General features: G+C 43.8%; 3 protein-coding genes and 1 long non-coding RNA gene across 6 annotated transcripts in view; 3 read left to right on the top strand and 1 right to left on the bottom strand.

Moving 5' to 3' along the window:
* LOC309656971 overlaps nt 1–15,688 on the top strand; it is a 222,452-nt gene that overhangs the window by 88,320 nt on the left and 118,444 nt on the right. The window lies entirely within an intron of this gene.
* The window catches only part of SOX30 (SRY-box transcription factor 30), a 165,049-nt gene that overhangs the window by 66,572 nt on the left and 82,789 nt on the right, over nt 1–15,688 (bottom strand). The window lies entirely within an intron of this gene.
* THG1L (tRNA-histidine guanylyltransferase 1 like) lies at nt 3,136–12,095 on the top strand. 2 transcript variants are annotated; one of them, XM_082453946.1, is made up of 6 exons: nt 3,417–5,052; nt 5,879–6,055; nt 6,722–6,891; nt 8,095–8,183; nt 9,391–9,498; nt 10,569–12,095. In XM_082453946.1, exons 1-6 carry the CDS (start codon nt 4,862–4,864, stop codon nt 10,728–10,730), a joined length of 897 nt encoding a protein of 298 aa, XP_082310072.1. In that variant the 5' UTR covers nt 3,417–4,861; the 3' UTR covers nt 10,731–12,095. The 2 variants fall into 2 exon arrangements, with proteins under 2 accessions (XP_082310073.1, XP_082310072.1); XM_082453947.1 differs by lacking the exon at nt 9,391–9,498 and having other exon boundaries at nt 3,136–5,052.
* The window catches only part of LSM11 (LSM11, U7 small nuclear RNA associated), a 57,130-nt gene continuing 55,216 nt past the window's right edge, over nt 13,775–15,688 (top strand). The window contains exon 1 of one of the 2 annotated variants that reach the window (XM_082453938.1): nt 13,775–14,306. In XM_082453938.1, coding sequence (XP_082310064.1) covers nt 13,859–14,306 — 448 coding nt within the window. In that variant the 5' untranslated portion in view covers nt 13,775–13,858. The remainder of the gene's footprint in view (nt 14,307–15,688) is intronic. The other variant, XM_082453939.1, reaches the window with a different exon arrangement.

Genomic DNA, 15,688 nt, shown 5'->3' with positions numbered 1-15,688 from the left:
TTTGTGCAGGTTATTCACTGCAAAGAGAACAAGCAGGAGCTGAGGTCCAGTGCAGGGCACACCACGCTTTTGCCTCGTGCACAACTATATCTGCTGGAGAGGGTGCATTTTTCTAATTCACACTGTGACACTACAGTGGTTTTAGTCAAGTGCTCACCATGGAGCAAAGGTGGGATAGGGTTATCCCCACATAAACCAAATGGTCTGAGGGTGGGAAAAGGACAGTGGGGTGCCTTTGGCAAAAGACAGTAAAAGGGATGTTGAGTAGGCAAAAAAACAGCTATCCACTTCATTCCTTTAAAACATAGAAAGGCAAGGTCATAGAGTAGATAAGACTTGGACTTGATATCAGAAGGACGGGGTTCTAATTCTGGTTGTGGAAGCCATGGGATATTGGGCATATCACTTAACCAACTCCCACAGAGTTTGTTTCCTTTCTTAAAAAATAGAATTATTTTTCTGCCTCTCCCACACACTCATTAAAAGGGAAAATGAGATAATAAATGAGAATATGGTTTGAAAATTCTAAGTTTCTTACACCTGGAAGGTATGATTATTTATTACATTTTCCCAGTCAGTATCTTGCCCAGTGCCCTTACACATTGAAGGTTCCTATTAGGTATTTATTAATTGGCTGATCCATGATATGGAAACTCACGTCACTCCGGGTCCTTTTCCAAAACTTTGTACAAGCAAAATGTTTTGGTGAAATATTCATTCAACATTAAAATTCAAAGACTCTAGGAACATGCAGAGCAAGCTGTCTTTTGACCTCATCGTTCAGATCTCAATTTAAGTATTACTTCCTCAGGGGAAACTTCATGGTTCATCCCCAGTCCCCCAATCAGGGCAGGGCCTCCAACCTGTTTCACAACACTTAACACAATTCTAGTTTAATGGTTACTTGTGCAACTCTTGTTTAATGTCTGTCTCCGTCATTGGCCATGAACTCCACTGTGCAGGCACCATGGCTGCATTGTTTGCTGTTGCATCCTGTTGTGCATGGTACATAGTAGGAAATTAAGAAACATTTGTTCAATGAATGAGTAAATTCATGAGATTAAGTGGAACAAGGTCAAGTGGACTAGGAAACATACATCTAATTTCCCCTTTCTGTTCTCCTAATTTTTTAAAAAAATATTTATTTATTTATTTGACTGCGTCGGATCTTAGTTGCACGCGGGCTCAGAAGTTGCCGTACATGGGCTTAGTTACCCCGCCTGCGGCATGGGGTATCTTAGTTCCCTGACCAGGGATCGAACCTGCGTCCCCTGCATTGGAAGGCAGATTCTTAACCACTGGACCACCAGGGAAGTCTCTCTCCTAATATTTTTTTCCAAGCCCTCCAGTGACCACGTCCTCATGACTTACAGAACTGCTGCTAAGTAGAGAAAGAATGGGTAGTTGACTAAGCATGTCCCTTTAAGGACACACAATCAATGACTATTCAGAAATAAAATCCATTCACTCTGACCTATGCAAGCTATGTCTCAAAAATTCAGAATAAATGTATTATGGCAATTACAAGATGTGTAATCATTAATTTACTCTAGAATAATAGTTCTAAATTTTATACCTGTGTATGTCCTAGTATGTCCTAATGCTTCTCTCTGCCTCAAAACTGTGACAGAACTAGGCAGTTCGTTCCTGGAAGCATATGCATTACTCCCAGCCAGAAATTTGATTACAGTGGTTCAGAGCAGGGAAGGAGACTTTAGAGACAAATTATTCCTTCTTACCTGCCTCCACCCTAAATTTCATTTACATAATACAGTTCTTAGTATAAATGAAATGAGTCAGCATCAGGGAAGACAAACTGAAACATGACTTCCATACCAAAGGCAACTTTTCTTTCTGTTTTAGTGAGTATATGATCTTCTAAGTAACAGAATTTTTGAAAAATAGAGGTCAGCATGCAGTTAGGTCATAAATATCTATGTGCAGAATTTTTTTTTAACTTTTAACTTTGGTAAAATACACATAACAAAAAATTTACCAGTTTAACCATTTTTAAGTACAGTTCAGTGCTGTTAAGTATATTCACATTATTCTGCACCCATTCCCCAGGACTCTTTTCATCTTACAAAATAGAAATTCTATACTCATCAACAACTCCCCTTCCCCCACTGCCCCCATCCCCTAGCAACCATCATTCCACTTTCTGTCTGTATGAATTTGACTTCTCTAAGCACCTCATCAAGTTTCCAGAATCATACAGTATTTGTCTTTTTGTGAAAAGTGTCCCCTCCCTCAAAGCCCCAGTGCAGGCCAGGCCTCTTACTTGAAAGGGCTGGGAGTGGGAGGTCCAGGGTCTGCTCTTTCACTCTGCTCCCACTCCAACAACCTGGAAGGAGGTGGGAGGCACATTCTGGTTCTGAGATTCTCTGCATCACTCCCCTCTTTTCAAGGCTTAATTCCCATTGAGGGCTGAACTAGGGTGTAGACAAGGCAGAGGCCTTCTACGTAATTGGCTGGGTGGTGCGAAGTCCTCTCTTCCTGGGTTGGCATGGTGCCTGGGGCCATTTTTTTAGCACCAGCCTGATCCTCCAAGCATCCCTTGAAGAGAAGCAGCCATAGCTCCCTTTGGCCCTTCTAGCTCTGTCTGTCTCCATATCCTCTCCAGGAGGGGAGACTGTACTTGCCCAGTGGCGCCAGAGGCAACTCCCAGCTCCTGCCCCCCACCAACCTCTGAGATCCTTCTTATGGGACTGATAATGATCTTTTCTAGGCCCCCAAAGCTGAGGGGGACTGCAGTGAGGTATCCCCATCCTTTCCTCAGCTACTCCACATCACTGCTCCTTCTCATCTACTGGGCTAGGCTGCTCCAGAAACCTCCAAGTGGTTTGATATGATTTCAGATCCACTTGTTTATGACTAAAGTGAAGTTGTTTTAATCCACTTGTTTATGGCAAAGGCAAAAAAAAAGTTGTTTTTAGAAATAAAGTTGTTTTGGGCTTCCCTGGTGGCGCAGTGGTTAAGAATCCGCCTGCCAATGCAAGGGACACGGGTTTGAGCCCTGGTCCGGGAAGATCCCACATGCTGTGGAGCAGCTAAGCCTGTGCGCCACAACTACTGAGCCTACGCTCTAGAGACCACGAGCCACAACTACTGAGCCCGCGTGCCTAGAGCCCATGCTCCGCAACAAGAGAAGCCACTGCAGTGGGAAGGCTGTGCACCGTAACAAAGAGTAGCCCCAGCTCGCCGCAACTAAAGAAAGCCCACGCACAGCAACAAAGACCCAACACAGCCATAAATAAATAAATAAATTTAAGAATCTTTCTTTTTTTTAAAAAAAGTAAAGAAATAAAGTTGTTTTGCTATAAGAATGAAGTAAGTTGTGTCAGGATGTCATTATCTCATCTGTTGTCATCGATAAGCACCCAGCAGCTCAACTGCTGAGGGGCCCCACTGGGGGCTTATCAATAAAAACAGGCTAAGAAGCAACTGTGGTGAGGAGTTTGTGAGGACTATCTGAGAGTTTTGACCTGGGCAAGGTGACTCTTTGCTGACCTAACAGCTCTCTGAAGACCCTTGGAGCATAAGCTTCTGCTGGTAAAAGTGACTCTTTTACCAGCACTGGCGAAAGCTGTGCAGGGACCCAGCAAAGATCATCTTGCACCTCAACACCAGGCTTCATTCCCTAACAACATACTCTAGCAACAGGGGACTTTCCGCTTTCGTTTAGCTGGCATCTGGACATCAACTTGTGGTTGGCCAAGCCAACTCTCCTGAGAACCAACCGCATAGGAAAGATACACCTCAACTGAATTTGGACTTTCTCTTATCTCCTCTTGCCTGGAACAATAGTGTAAGCAATCTATCATCTGGAGTATGTTATTTCTTTATTGGCTTATTAAGAGACATATCCAGTGTGCTATTGGCTTGTGAAATTATAATTCCCACAGTGAACCTATAGTAAATAAAATATTAGCAAAGACAGTCTCAGTCTCTGAGCATAATTTGCCCCAAAACAAAACACATCTCTATCTCTATGTTCATCTCTGTCTCTATTTCTATATCTCTCCCTGAATGGATATGCAAGAAACTGGTAACAGTGATTGCTTAAAGTAGGGAGTTAGGAGTCAGTGAGAGATTTACTTTTCACCATATATCCTTTTATATTGTTTGAATGATATTTTCTTGAGGGGTATATATATGACGGTAATGAATTCAAAAGAGCCTTATAAATCATACAGCATCGTACAAATATTAGGGTTTTACTGTTACTAGTATCTACCAGCAACAAGATCTCAAGCACTGAGTCTTTGTGAAAAAGTTGAATGACTTAATTTAGTACTACGTATGTTAGAATGAGTCCTTTTAATTAATTAATTTATTTTAAGTCACTCTTTGAAATAGTTAATGTCATTGGCAAATACTCGAGGTGAGTGGAAACAATATAAAAATTGTACAGGTGTCTGATTCCAATTTTGTGTATTCCCTGTGTAAACATACATATACAAAAAGAGACCATAAGGAACCATCCACAGTGCTTTGACAGGGAGAGGGGAGACATGAAGTGTTAATTTTCTTAATTATATTTTTCGATATATCCCACATTTTCTACAACAAATTAACAAATGCTATTTGGAAAGAAAAAAAATCACAAACCTTCAAACTTGGGCAGAAATGAATTTTTTTAAATTTCGTGAGAATGATTTGTTGCAGGACGTTAGGAGACCGGCGAGCAACCATGAGCAGTGCTAAAAGAATGGAACCCTCCTTCCAGTCCCGGAAGTCCACGAAGAACTACAAGGAGAGGCGAGAGAGATGCTGGCTTCCACTACGGCTAGAGCGACCCTGAGAAGACACAGGAACTTCCGAGGCGGAGCTCTCTGGTGCTTTCATTTCCGTGGGGGAAATGTGGGCTGCCGGCGCCGTGAAAGTTCGCGGTTGCTTGGCTGCCACTTCCGTCCCTCTGAGACGGTGCTTGAAATTGGGAGCGGCAATGGCAAAAAGCAAGTTCGAGTACGTGCGGGACTTCGAGGCTGACGACACATGCCTTGCCCACTGCTGGGTGGTGGTGCGGCTGGACGGCAGGAATTTCCATCGGTGAGCGAGCTGGGCTCAGGGCTGCGTGGTTCGCCAGTGCTTCCAGAGAATGCGACACATTTGTCGCAGCCCCTAGCTCATGGTTATCGGGGTAACTCGGCAGCCAGTGAGCGCGCGGCACTGAGCACCCTGCGTGCTGGCTACAGCCGGCTTGAACGCGAGCTAGGCGGGGTAAACGAGACACGGTGCTCGCCTGGTGAGGAGCTGGCTTGGGGTGTCCATTAGCAAGACTGTGGTGGGAAAAGTCACTCTCGGGCCCATTATTTCAGCTCTTCAACAAATTGACAAGCTATTTTGGTAGGTACCTTTGAGGGCTGACTGTTCAGCGGCCCGTTTTGGCCTTGCTGTGGGCAACACTGTAGAGTATGTTGTTTCATTATTAAGTAGCAGGACACATGGACTGGATTCAGGAGGGGAAAAGTCAGAAAAAAAGAAAGAAGTGTAGCAGAAAGATGGGAATTTAAGTCTTAAAAAGTGTTACTTTAGTAATGATTATTGTAGTTAATATTTATTGAGCACTTCCAAGGAGCCAGGCATAATTACATTTGTTATCTCCCTCTAATCTTCAGGAGAATCCTATGAAGTAACTTAATCTCCATTTCACTGAAAAGGGAATGGAGGCTTCGTATTTATGTTCCTTTTTCTCGGTTAGAGCAAGAAAAACTAGAGTTCTTAACGAAATGGATCAGGTTGTGGCTACTGGAATGTCTGGACTCCCAGCACTATTACAGTATCTTCCTCTTTGAACAGCCTCTTTGATCTGTGGTATTAATGACAAGTTCTCTTCCACCCATGCCCTTTTCCCTCTTCTTTTTCCCTTATGAAGGTTTGCTGAGAAGCACAACTTTACAAAACCTAATGACAGCCGTGCTCTCCATCTAATGACTAAATGTGCCCAAACCGTAATGGAAGAACTGGAGGATATTGTGATTGCGTATGGACAAAGTGATGAGTACAGCTTTGTGTTCAAGCGGAAAAGCAATTGGTTTAAAAGAAGAGCCAGGTAATTTTGTGGCCTAGCCCCTTCAGAATATTTCCTACCAGCATTTGGCTTCTGCTTATCTTAATCACAGACTTACAGACTGTAGTATTTGCAACTGCAGAATGTATGTATATAACAGGTTAGACTGTTGTACTTCCATCTGTTACCTGAGCATTCTGTATACCTCTTTAATTTTTTCTCTCTATTCCCCATCACCTTAGCTTCTAGACTGATCTGGCATTGAACATTAAGACTAGAAACAGAAACTAAACTTTTAGTTAAGGAGGATCTGAGTACAAATTAGACAAATCTGATATTTGATTTGGCAGTATATTGAAATTCTCACAGGAGACAGATCATGTAATGAATTGGGATGTTTTTAAAACAATGGTTCCCCTCCTTCCAAGACCTGAAAAAAAACCTCTTGAACCATAAATTCACGTCACATGTTATGGAAGAACATTTGACGTTAGTAAATTACTTATAGGACTAGAAGGAGAGACAGGCTGCATTTTAAATATATAACTGAAATACTAAAATAGTTTTTCTTGACCCATCGCATCTTATCTCTTGGCTTGCTGGACAGTTTGTGTTATCTCTCTGTTACACCCACAGACCCTGTCATGGTGTTGAATTAATATCATGTATTTTCTCTTCTCTTGCTCCACCCACTGTGCCTTTTGAAAGTAAGTTTATGACTCACGTGGTCTCCCAGTTCGCCTCCAGCTATGTGTTTTACTGGCGGGATTACTTTGAGGACCAGCCCCTTCGGTATCCCCCAGGCTTTGATGGAAGAGTCGTGGTGTATCCTAGCAACCAGACCTTAAAGGACTATCTCAGCTGGCGGCAAGCCGATTGTAAGTGAAACCAAAAAAACAGATGTAGTTAAACTACTGATTCCTTATATTAGAGGTGATGATCTGATACATTTTTGACTCATGTATTTTGTTTGGAATGCAGTATTTCAAGTTTTAAAAATTAGTTGAAAATACTTGAAAAATTGGCAGGTTTTATGTAAATACTACCTATTTCCAGCTTTTTTTTCTTTTTGGAAAAATCAGAAGATCTGGCAATACTAGGTCTATATTCCCACTTAGTATTGGTCAGAACCTGCGTGGTGACTGCTGCCTTTATACACACAGACACACACACAAACACACACACGCAGGCACACATTCATGCACATAGGAGCCAGCGTGCCTCAGCCTCTACCATTCCCTGTTGTTCCTTTGGGAACTCTGCTTTACACATCTATGTTTGTGCTGGCTTCAGTGGGTATTCAAGTTGTGACCCTTCCTTACATGACTATGATGAAATGTTTGTGAGACTTTTATTCATTTGGTGTGTCTTGATTTTGCCAGGAGAGCTGGAAGAGAGGTGGGAATAATATAAATCAAATAACTTGGAAAATATTCCTTAGCTTAATGCACAAGTTAACAGATTTGTGTAAAGCACAACTGAAATGACAGGATAAAACTGTTAGGAGGGGCTTCCCTGGTGGCACGGTGGTTAGGAATCCACCTGCCAAGGCGGGGGACATGGGTTCGGGCCCTGGTCCGGGGGGATCCCACATGCCACGGAGCAGCTGGGCCCGTGTGCCACAGCTACTGAGCCTGCACTCTGGAGCCCGTGAGCCACAGCTGCTGAGCCCACGTGGCACAACTGCTGAGGCCCATGCGCCTAGAGCCCATGCTCTGCAGCAGGAGAGGCCACCACAGTGAGAGGCCCACGCACTGCAACGAAGAGTGGCCCCCGCTCGCCGCAACTGGAGAAGGCCTGCACACAGGAACGAAGACCCAATGCAGCCAAAAATTAAATAAATAAATAAATATATATATTTCAAAACAAAACAAAACAAAAAAAACTGTTAGGAAATAAGTTTTTTCTGCTTGACCACTTCCTCCTGTGTTCCCTGTGTATGGCTTTGCACAAGTAATTATATGTCTCTGCGGTCTCTTTACTTTAAAGAGGAGAGAGGTGGGGTTCCAGTACTCTTTGAAGGGTGAATATTGAATAAAGATTCTATGTGCATACACAGTGCCACTATGTTTTCTTTACAGGTCACATCAATAATCTTTATAATACAGTTTTCTGGGCACTAGTACAGCAGTCTGGATTAACACCAATACAAGCCCAAGAGAGATTACAGGTATAAAGATCTTAACTGCATTAATACTTAAGGGGGGACAGTTTATGCTCTCTCATGACATTTGGCCTTCTTTTTAAGCTCTTAAATTTTTACAGTTTTGTTTTGAAAAGATATAAAGATCATACTCGTAGCAGGTCTGCTGCTTGCTTGCTTTGTGACTGTGGATAAGTTGTTACTACTCCCTGAGCCTCAGTGTCCTCAGCTGGAAAATGGAATTAATGGCTCTACACTCCCACATGGTAATGCTTAGCTGGAGCTGTGTATAGGCTGCCCCCTGTAAAGGGCACTTGCTCTTCTTTTTTTGTCAGCCCCACCTGGCTGCTTCATGATTGTCAATCCCTGCTGGGGACCTGGAGTTTCTTGGGGTTAGGACTTCTGTGTATCATTAAGAGTTTAGGCTCGGGGGGTCAAATAATTGTACTCAGAGGCTTTTGTTTAATTTTATCCTCTCTGCCTTAGTTTTTAGTAGGTAAAATGTAGAAAATAGTAGTTCCTACCTCATAGATTTCTGGTGAGAATTAAGTGGCATGATGCATGTAAAACACATAAAGGCTAGTAGAGAGCACACTGTAAGTACTTAATAAATACTGGCTTGTATTATTAGATGACCAAGCTACTTGTAGGAAAACTAACCGTGAAATGAGATGATGTGTTGTAATAGCTCCTAATACAATGCCTGGGACGTTATAATGACGCAGTAAATGGTTGTCATTATTAACAATAATGATAAAGTTGCATATGTAGCAATAATAGGAAGACTGGTAGATCTAGCCAGAGTTTGGAAGTGCTGAGATCAGATTTTGATTCTTATACGAATAAGAGCACTTTTGGCCTCGGAAAATTTATATAATCTTTCTAAGCTTCAGAGCTCTCATCTCTAAAATGGAGATGGTTATGAGGGTCAAATAATACAAAAGCTATCTAGTACAGAATCGGTACTCTTACTATTAGTTCCTCTCACCCCATCACAGTAGTGACTTGTAAAGCCAGTTACTTGCTACAAAAGAGAATTTTATGAATTTTGATATTTAAATAAGATTTGAACTGCTTTTAAAATGAAAATTCATTAACACCTATATGATGTTTGATGAAATGCTTCCACTTCTTGATTTGTTGTGGAAGTTTAGATAGAGAGTGGAATGGATAGGTGGGGTTAGGGGAGAGAAAAGACCTACAAAGCTTTTTATATCTGTTTTTATTTCTTCAGGGAACTCTTACAGCAGACAAGAATGAGATTTTATTTTCCGAATTCAACATCAACTACAATAATGAGCCACTGATGTATAGGAAGGGAACTGTGTTGATATGGCAGAAGGTAATGCTGTTATGTCTGAGGAAAAACGGAGGTCAGAAGGAAAGCCTGTGCCCATCCCAGGCTTTGTCTTGCCTGCTGCCTGTATGCTGATGTGACTCCAGTCACTAGCACAATTTAGACCCTTTCCGAAACGAGATGCTATAGATTATTATTATGGATGCTCGTTTTGTCAGTTTGTCAGTGAACATTGTGATCTGGACTCCCCCATTCTGTAAGTAGAATCACAGAATTTTAGAATTATTACACTTATTTTTCTATGTCATAAGCTCTCCCCAAATCTAATCAAACCCCTTTAAACAGGTATAGTGCAGATGTGCAGATATGAGAATTTTTGCATTCAGAGAACATTTAAAAAAACAATTTCTCCCACACTGGATAATTCCATTAAATGGTCCATCCATCCCATGAGAACTATAATATGAGGAACTGATGTTATGTGTGAGGGTTCTGTCCCTTGCAGAATGTTTGAGGGCTTCCCTAGACATTCATACTTAACTTAATATTCTGTCCATGCATTCATCTATATCCTTAATTCTACCAATATTTTTGCTCTGATCCAGCTCCTGGGCGTAATGAAGTCTCTAAATTTATTTCCTTCTGTCTAAAGTATTTTTTTCTGAAATGAATGTTTTCAAGTATTAAGGGGTATTAGGTATCCCACTGGCAGCTTCAGCTCTTTTATTCGTATTTTTAAAACATTTGTTTGGCACAGACTCGGATCCTTCTTAATGCAGGTGGGAGAGCAGAAATGTCTTTAATTTTATGGTTATTGCTAACGAGGAACATAGCATCCCTTCTTTGTTCCTAAGGTCTCCTTTCAAAATATAGCAACATAACTTTTTTAAAAAGTATTTTAGTTGTAAAGAAATTCATGTATGGTGAGAGATATACATATATCTCTGATATATATATATATATATGTATATATATGTTCATATATATATATATGCCTGAAAATATGTATTTGTCAGAAGTATATAAAGTAAAAAAGTAAACTTCCCCCACTTCTCCCTCTTCTCTCCCAAACCTACTCTCTAGTTAATGTGTCAATATTTTAACTTTACCTATAGGTGGATGAAGTCACGACAAAAGAAGTTAGGCTGCCAGCAGAAATGGAAGGAAAAAAGATGGTGGTGACCCGGACCAGGACTAAGGCGGTGCCCTTACACTGCGATATCATTGGGGATGCTTTCTGGAAGGAACATCCAGAAATCTTAGATGAAGACAGCTGACCCTTTGCTTTTCAGTACTGGTGTGCTTGACCATGCAGGGTCCCCAAAGTCTCCTGGCCTTAGGTGGCCCTAGCATCTGTGCCATGCAGAACAGTGTCCTGGGAGTGACATGACTCTGGTTGGGAGGGGAACAGAGAAAGAAGGGATGGATGTGGGTGGTGTATCTTGTTCTGCTTTAAGTGGAACACCTATTTTTCAGTGTTGAAACATGGTTCCTTTGGTAGAAGTGCAGTTTTTAAAAAATCGTGGTACTATTTTTATAAAGCAAGAACTATTTTATGCCTTGCAGAATGAATCATTTTTAGATTGTGGCGTAAGTCTTAGAAAAACTTGTCAAGCTCTTTTCACCTGTGATAGAAGATGAGCCCAGACTTTACTCTCGCCCACTTGTTCTTAACCACAGAATCCAGTGACCGTGGTCACCTTTCCCACCTATCTCCTTGCATTCATCTTTGGCAGACCTGGAGTTAATATGGGTTGATGCCTGCCCAATGCCTCTGAATTCAGGAATTCCAGGGCAAACTGAGGGCTTTGTGCCAATCTCCAGATTGGCAACTTGAGCTGAACAAATGAGTTGTAGTTTGGATGTCCTTGTGTAAACATTCCCTAGATTGATTTTGTGGAGTTGGCAGCCTGCTCATCATGATCATCTTGCCAGGGGCAATGATTACAAGGCCACTTAACGTCTTTCTAAGAAGAAAGAGAATTACCTGTTCATGTGGGAGAAAGAAAACATGAGAATGAATGAACGAGGAGGAAGAAACATTTACCCTCTGTCCTCTAGACACTTCAGTTTTGAAAGTCACCTTCCTGTGGACTTCCTGAAAAAGATTCTCAGGTAGCCTCTGTATAATCAGAACAGTGACATTTGAGTTGGAGAACAGAGGGACCAACACTTATCTTGGGGTCACAGGGAGCAGGTCGCAGAGGAGTCCTAATAGTTCTACCTGCCGACGGGCCAGTGGCGTTGGGTGAGGAGCAGCAGGAACTGCACGTTGCCAAGCCGTTGGCCTCTGAAGGGGGGAGGCAGTGGAGATAGGTGGTAGAGAACTCACATCTCCTCTTGTCCTCATTTCATGTTTTAGAGGAAGAAGATTAATTTGGCTCTATAAAGAATTAATTAAGAGACAGCCCACATCCCAGTGCCTGGTCTTGCACTGTAGAATTTACAGCCAAGAAGCAAATGTATTTTTGAAAGGGCAACGGCTGGTCTCATCCCTCACCAATTGACACCCCATCTGTCGATGCCTTTTTTTCCCTTCCTGTTCTCGTCACTTCATGGGAATAGGAGACATGGCTCATGTTTGGTAATTGATAAAATTTCTTTGAGAGAAAAAAATAAAGGTTTCAACTCCCTTGGCCTAATTTTTCATTTGTTTTTTTCATACAAATGCAGTATATGAGTCAGACTTTCATGTGTGTATGTCTTTACATAAGCCAGGCTCACATCCCTTCATCACAGTGGTGGTTCACAGACTTGTGGATGCAACAAATTTACTTGAAATACTCATTTAAAATGCCAGTTCTAAGCTTTCCCCATGAAGATTTTGGGGTTCAAAGGCTTTTGGTGGATAATGGTCAATGTACCACACTTTGTGTAACAAGGCCCAAATATGATATACCTAGGCTAGTACACTGTGATAGGCCAAGTAAGGCAATAAGAATGTAGCTCTTGATTGGCAAGTTTAACTTAATTGTAAGTAAATTACAGCATTTTATATCAAAACAAATATAAGTAGGTATTAGTACAAATTTTCAAGAAAACTACCCACGGATGTTTTGTGTTTTCTGTGGGTGTTATGTGATACCATAAAGGCTATCACTTGATTTTGTTATAAAACGGGGATGTGCACTTGCTTGTTGAATTGCCAGCAGTTTGCAGGTTTGAGGTTTGTTTTGGAGCAGGGGTTTTGAGCAAAGGAATAACCCGGGTTTACCTATTAAGTTATGTAGTGCTATCAGAAGCATTGTTGGTAGCTTTTTATGTTATCTTTTTTATTTTGCATCATGTATTCTAAAGTATACTTCACAGCTGTATATTTTCATCCTGCTCTCAAAGAGAATAGTATTCCCTAAGGCTTCCTTTCCAGGTTTTAAGGAAACTTTAAAATATACACAAAAGCAACTAGTATAGAATTAATACCAGTTGATAGCAGTTTGGGAGAGTGGTGGCAATTAGGAAAGTGATTTGTGTGGCCTGTAGGGGACTGGAAACATCTTGGCTCTGCTGGATGAGGGGGTAATATCTGGGCCTTTGGTGTAGAGTAGACTATTATTTTAATATCAAAAAAAAATGTTCCACTGAACAGAGGCTCCAAAGTACAACCAGGTTTTGAAAATCTTCCATTATCTTGTCCTCCAATTGCAGCATCCTCATTTCCTCCAGGTGCTTAGCAATGCTTACAACATCAGTGATAGTGAATTTGCCTTAATACTAGCGTCTTTCTGGTGTATGCGTAAGTTTCTTTTTGCAGAGGGTGTAGGAAATGCAGTACCAGGGTCCACCCATCATCCTTCAGTTTCATTGTACACTTAACCAGTATTAGTTAACATTCACAGAGCATTTATTATGCGCTCTATATGCAGCATCTCTTCATTCTTTGGACAATTCTGTGAGGTAGGCAACCATTTCTATATCTCAGATGAGAATGTAAAGAGCCAGAGAAGCTGAATAGTTGGAGCCCACCTAGGCTAAACCCCAGTGGCACTCAGCATGAGAGCAAACTAGGGCATTCCTTGCCCTCTCCCCACTGCTTCCCGCCAGCGAAAGCTAGGAGTAGAGCGCAGTTCCAGAGAGCAGAGAAACACCTGGGGAGCTTGTTAAGATGCCGGTCCCGGGCTCCACCCCCAGGGAATCCGCACCACTAGGAAACACCCAAAGCGATAATGATATAGATGGGGTAACACTGCGTTAGAGCAAATTAACCTCTTCCCCGAACGCTGATGCGCTGCGAGGACCCACCTGGTCGCAGCCGCTCGCCACACCCCCGGAGGCGCAGAGCGCGGGCAGATGCTGCCCCCCGGCGGCCGCGCCGGCGCAGTGAGACCCGCGTTGCGGCTGCGCAGTGCCGCCCTCTGGCGGCCCCGCTCCTTCTTCCCATCGGCCTCGGCTTGCGGGCCTTTCAAACATGGAGGAGCGGGAGAGGGGGGCGAGGTCGGCTCGCGCCGGCAGCCCTGCGCGCCCGCCCAGCCCGCGGCTGGATGTCAGCTCTGACAGCTTCGACCCACTGCTGGCCCTGTACGCGCCTCGCCTGCCTCCCATCCCCTACCCCAACGCGCCCTGCTTCAACAACCTGGCCGAGTACGAGAGCTTCCTCAGGACCGGGTGCCGGGGCGGCGGGCGCGGACGGGCGCGGGGCGCGGCCGCGGGCTCTGGGGGCCCCGCTACCGCCGCCGCCGGCCCCTTGGGCAGGACCCGCCGCCGCCCGGACATCCCCGCCCCGGACCCCGAGCGCATCCAGCGCCTCCGCCGCCTCATGGTGGCCAAGGAGGAAGGGGACGGGGCCGCCGGGGCGCGGCGGCGGGGTCCGGGTCGGAGCAGGAAGGCGCCGCGCAACGTGCTCACGAGAATGCCCTGTGAGTCCGGCGGGCGGGGCTGGGGCCGGGCCGGCTGTCGGGAAGGCGGCGGCCCTGGAGGCGTTTGCGGGGTGATAGCGGCTTGGCGCGGGGCTACGTGTATCGGGGGAGGGTCTTGGTGAAGGTTGAAGAGATAATCAGCGACCGTGGGGAGGGTCAGCTTGAGGAGTGAGGAAGGGTCTGCCTGAGCTGCGGGGGAAGAGTGGTAAGGCTGTAGAGGTAATAAATAGCCATGGGGAGTGTCTGCTTGGATAACGTGCGTAAAGGTGATGGGGTCCACGGAACTGCCTACAGAGGTGATGAGGAGCCTGCAGAAGGGATCTGCAGGAGTGAAGGGGGGTCTGGAGAGGTGGTGGGCCTGGAAACGGGACATCACAGGGAGGGTTTGCAGAGGTGTTGAGGTCTTGGGACCACGCACGGTGGGGGGAGGGAGGGCACAGCCAGTATTAGGGGAGGGAGAGTGTTTGGTCATTGAGATTTGGGGATATTGGGATGCAGTGTGAGGAAATCTGTTCAGGTAGCACAAGAGACATAACCCTATAACCCCTGCACATTAAGTGACAGCTCGTTCTCAGTGCTGTAAGCAGGAGAAGGGCTGCAGGGTGTTGATATACATATGTTCACATTAGCAAGTCACAAGTCCTGGAATGCAGCAGGCGCAAAATGCCAGTAAAGCACAGACACTATTTTACAGCCACTCTGCCAGGCTGAGTGCAGGACTGTGTCTGTCAGACTCATACTACCATATGCACAGGTTATTTTATGTTCTGAAGGTGTAAATGGCACAAGGGAATTTCTTGCAGCCTCCTAATAGATCCTTAGAGTAAAGCTGTAAACAGCAGAGGTTGCTAATGTGTGTTAGGTCTTGTATAAATGGAATAAAAACAGCCCAGGGTTATATCTTTGTCATCTGGCAAGCAGTTCTGACATCTGCCCCATGAACACAATGACCTACTTAGCCATTCAGAGCATCTGTATCCTGATAGCTAAATCTTGGCATTATTAAATCACTGCCTTTTGAATGGAGGGTTGTGCTAAGCAAAGGAATATTTTGTTTCATTTCTAGAAATGTGTTTGTTAAGAGAGAAACATTCTGAAAAGCTGAGTGCTGTTGGGGTGCCTTTGTCGGATGATTTACTATGCCGGAGCATCCCTGCCTAAGCTAGGGTTTACTCCAGTTTGCTTGCCCAGCAGTGGCACAAAGATAGATTATGCATGTTCCTAAATTAAGAGCAGTTTGGGGGACCTTATTTTGCCCATACTTTTTGCCACTATCAGATCTTTGAAATGCACTCCAAGTCTCAGATTGTAACATTTATTTCCATTTTGCCAATCATTGCTTTGCTTCCAAGATTTTCAAGAGAAAAGAAATATTTCTATGT

This window comes from Balaenoptera physalus, assembly GCF_965194825.1.
Source record: "Balaenoptera physalus genome assembly, chromosome: 3".
Taxonomy (NCBI): Eukaryota; Metazoa; Chordata; class Mammalia; order Artiodactyla; family Balaenopteridae; genus Balaenoptera; species Balaenoptera physalus.
The sequence above is the reverse complement of the archived record's forward strand: the minus strand, read 5'-3'. Positions and strand labels throughout refer to the sequence as shown.

Bases quoted from the DNA above. Each gene is read 5' to 3' on its own strand.
- THG1L (XM_082453946.1), top strand. From the start codon at position 4,862: ATGTGGGCTGCCGGCGCCGTGAAAGTTCGCGGTTGCTTGGCTGCCACT. The intron at 5,053-5,878 runs GTGAGCGAGCTG...TCCCTTATGAAG, and splicing joins GACGGCAGGAATTTCCATCG to GTTTGCTGAGAAGCACAACT. The intron at 6,056-6,721 runs GTAATTTTGTGG...GCCTTTTGAAAG, and splicing joins TGGTTTAAAAGAAGAGCCAG to TAAGTTTATGACTCACGTGG.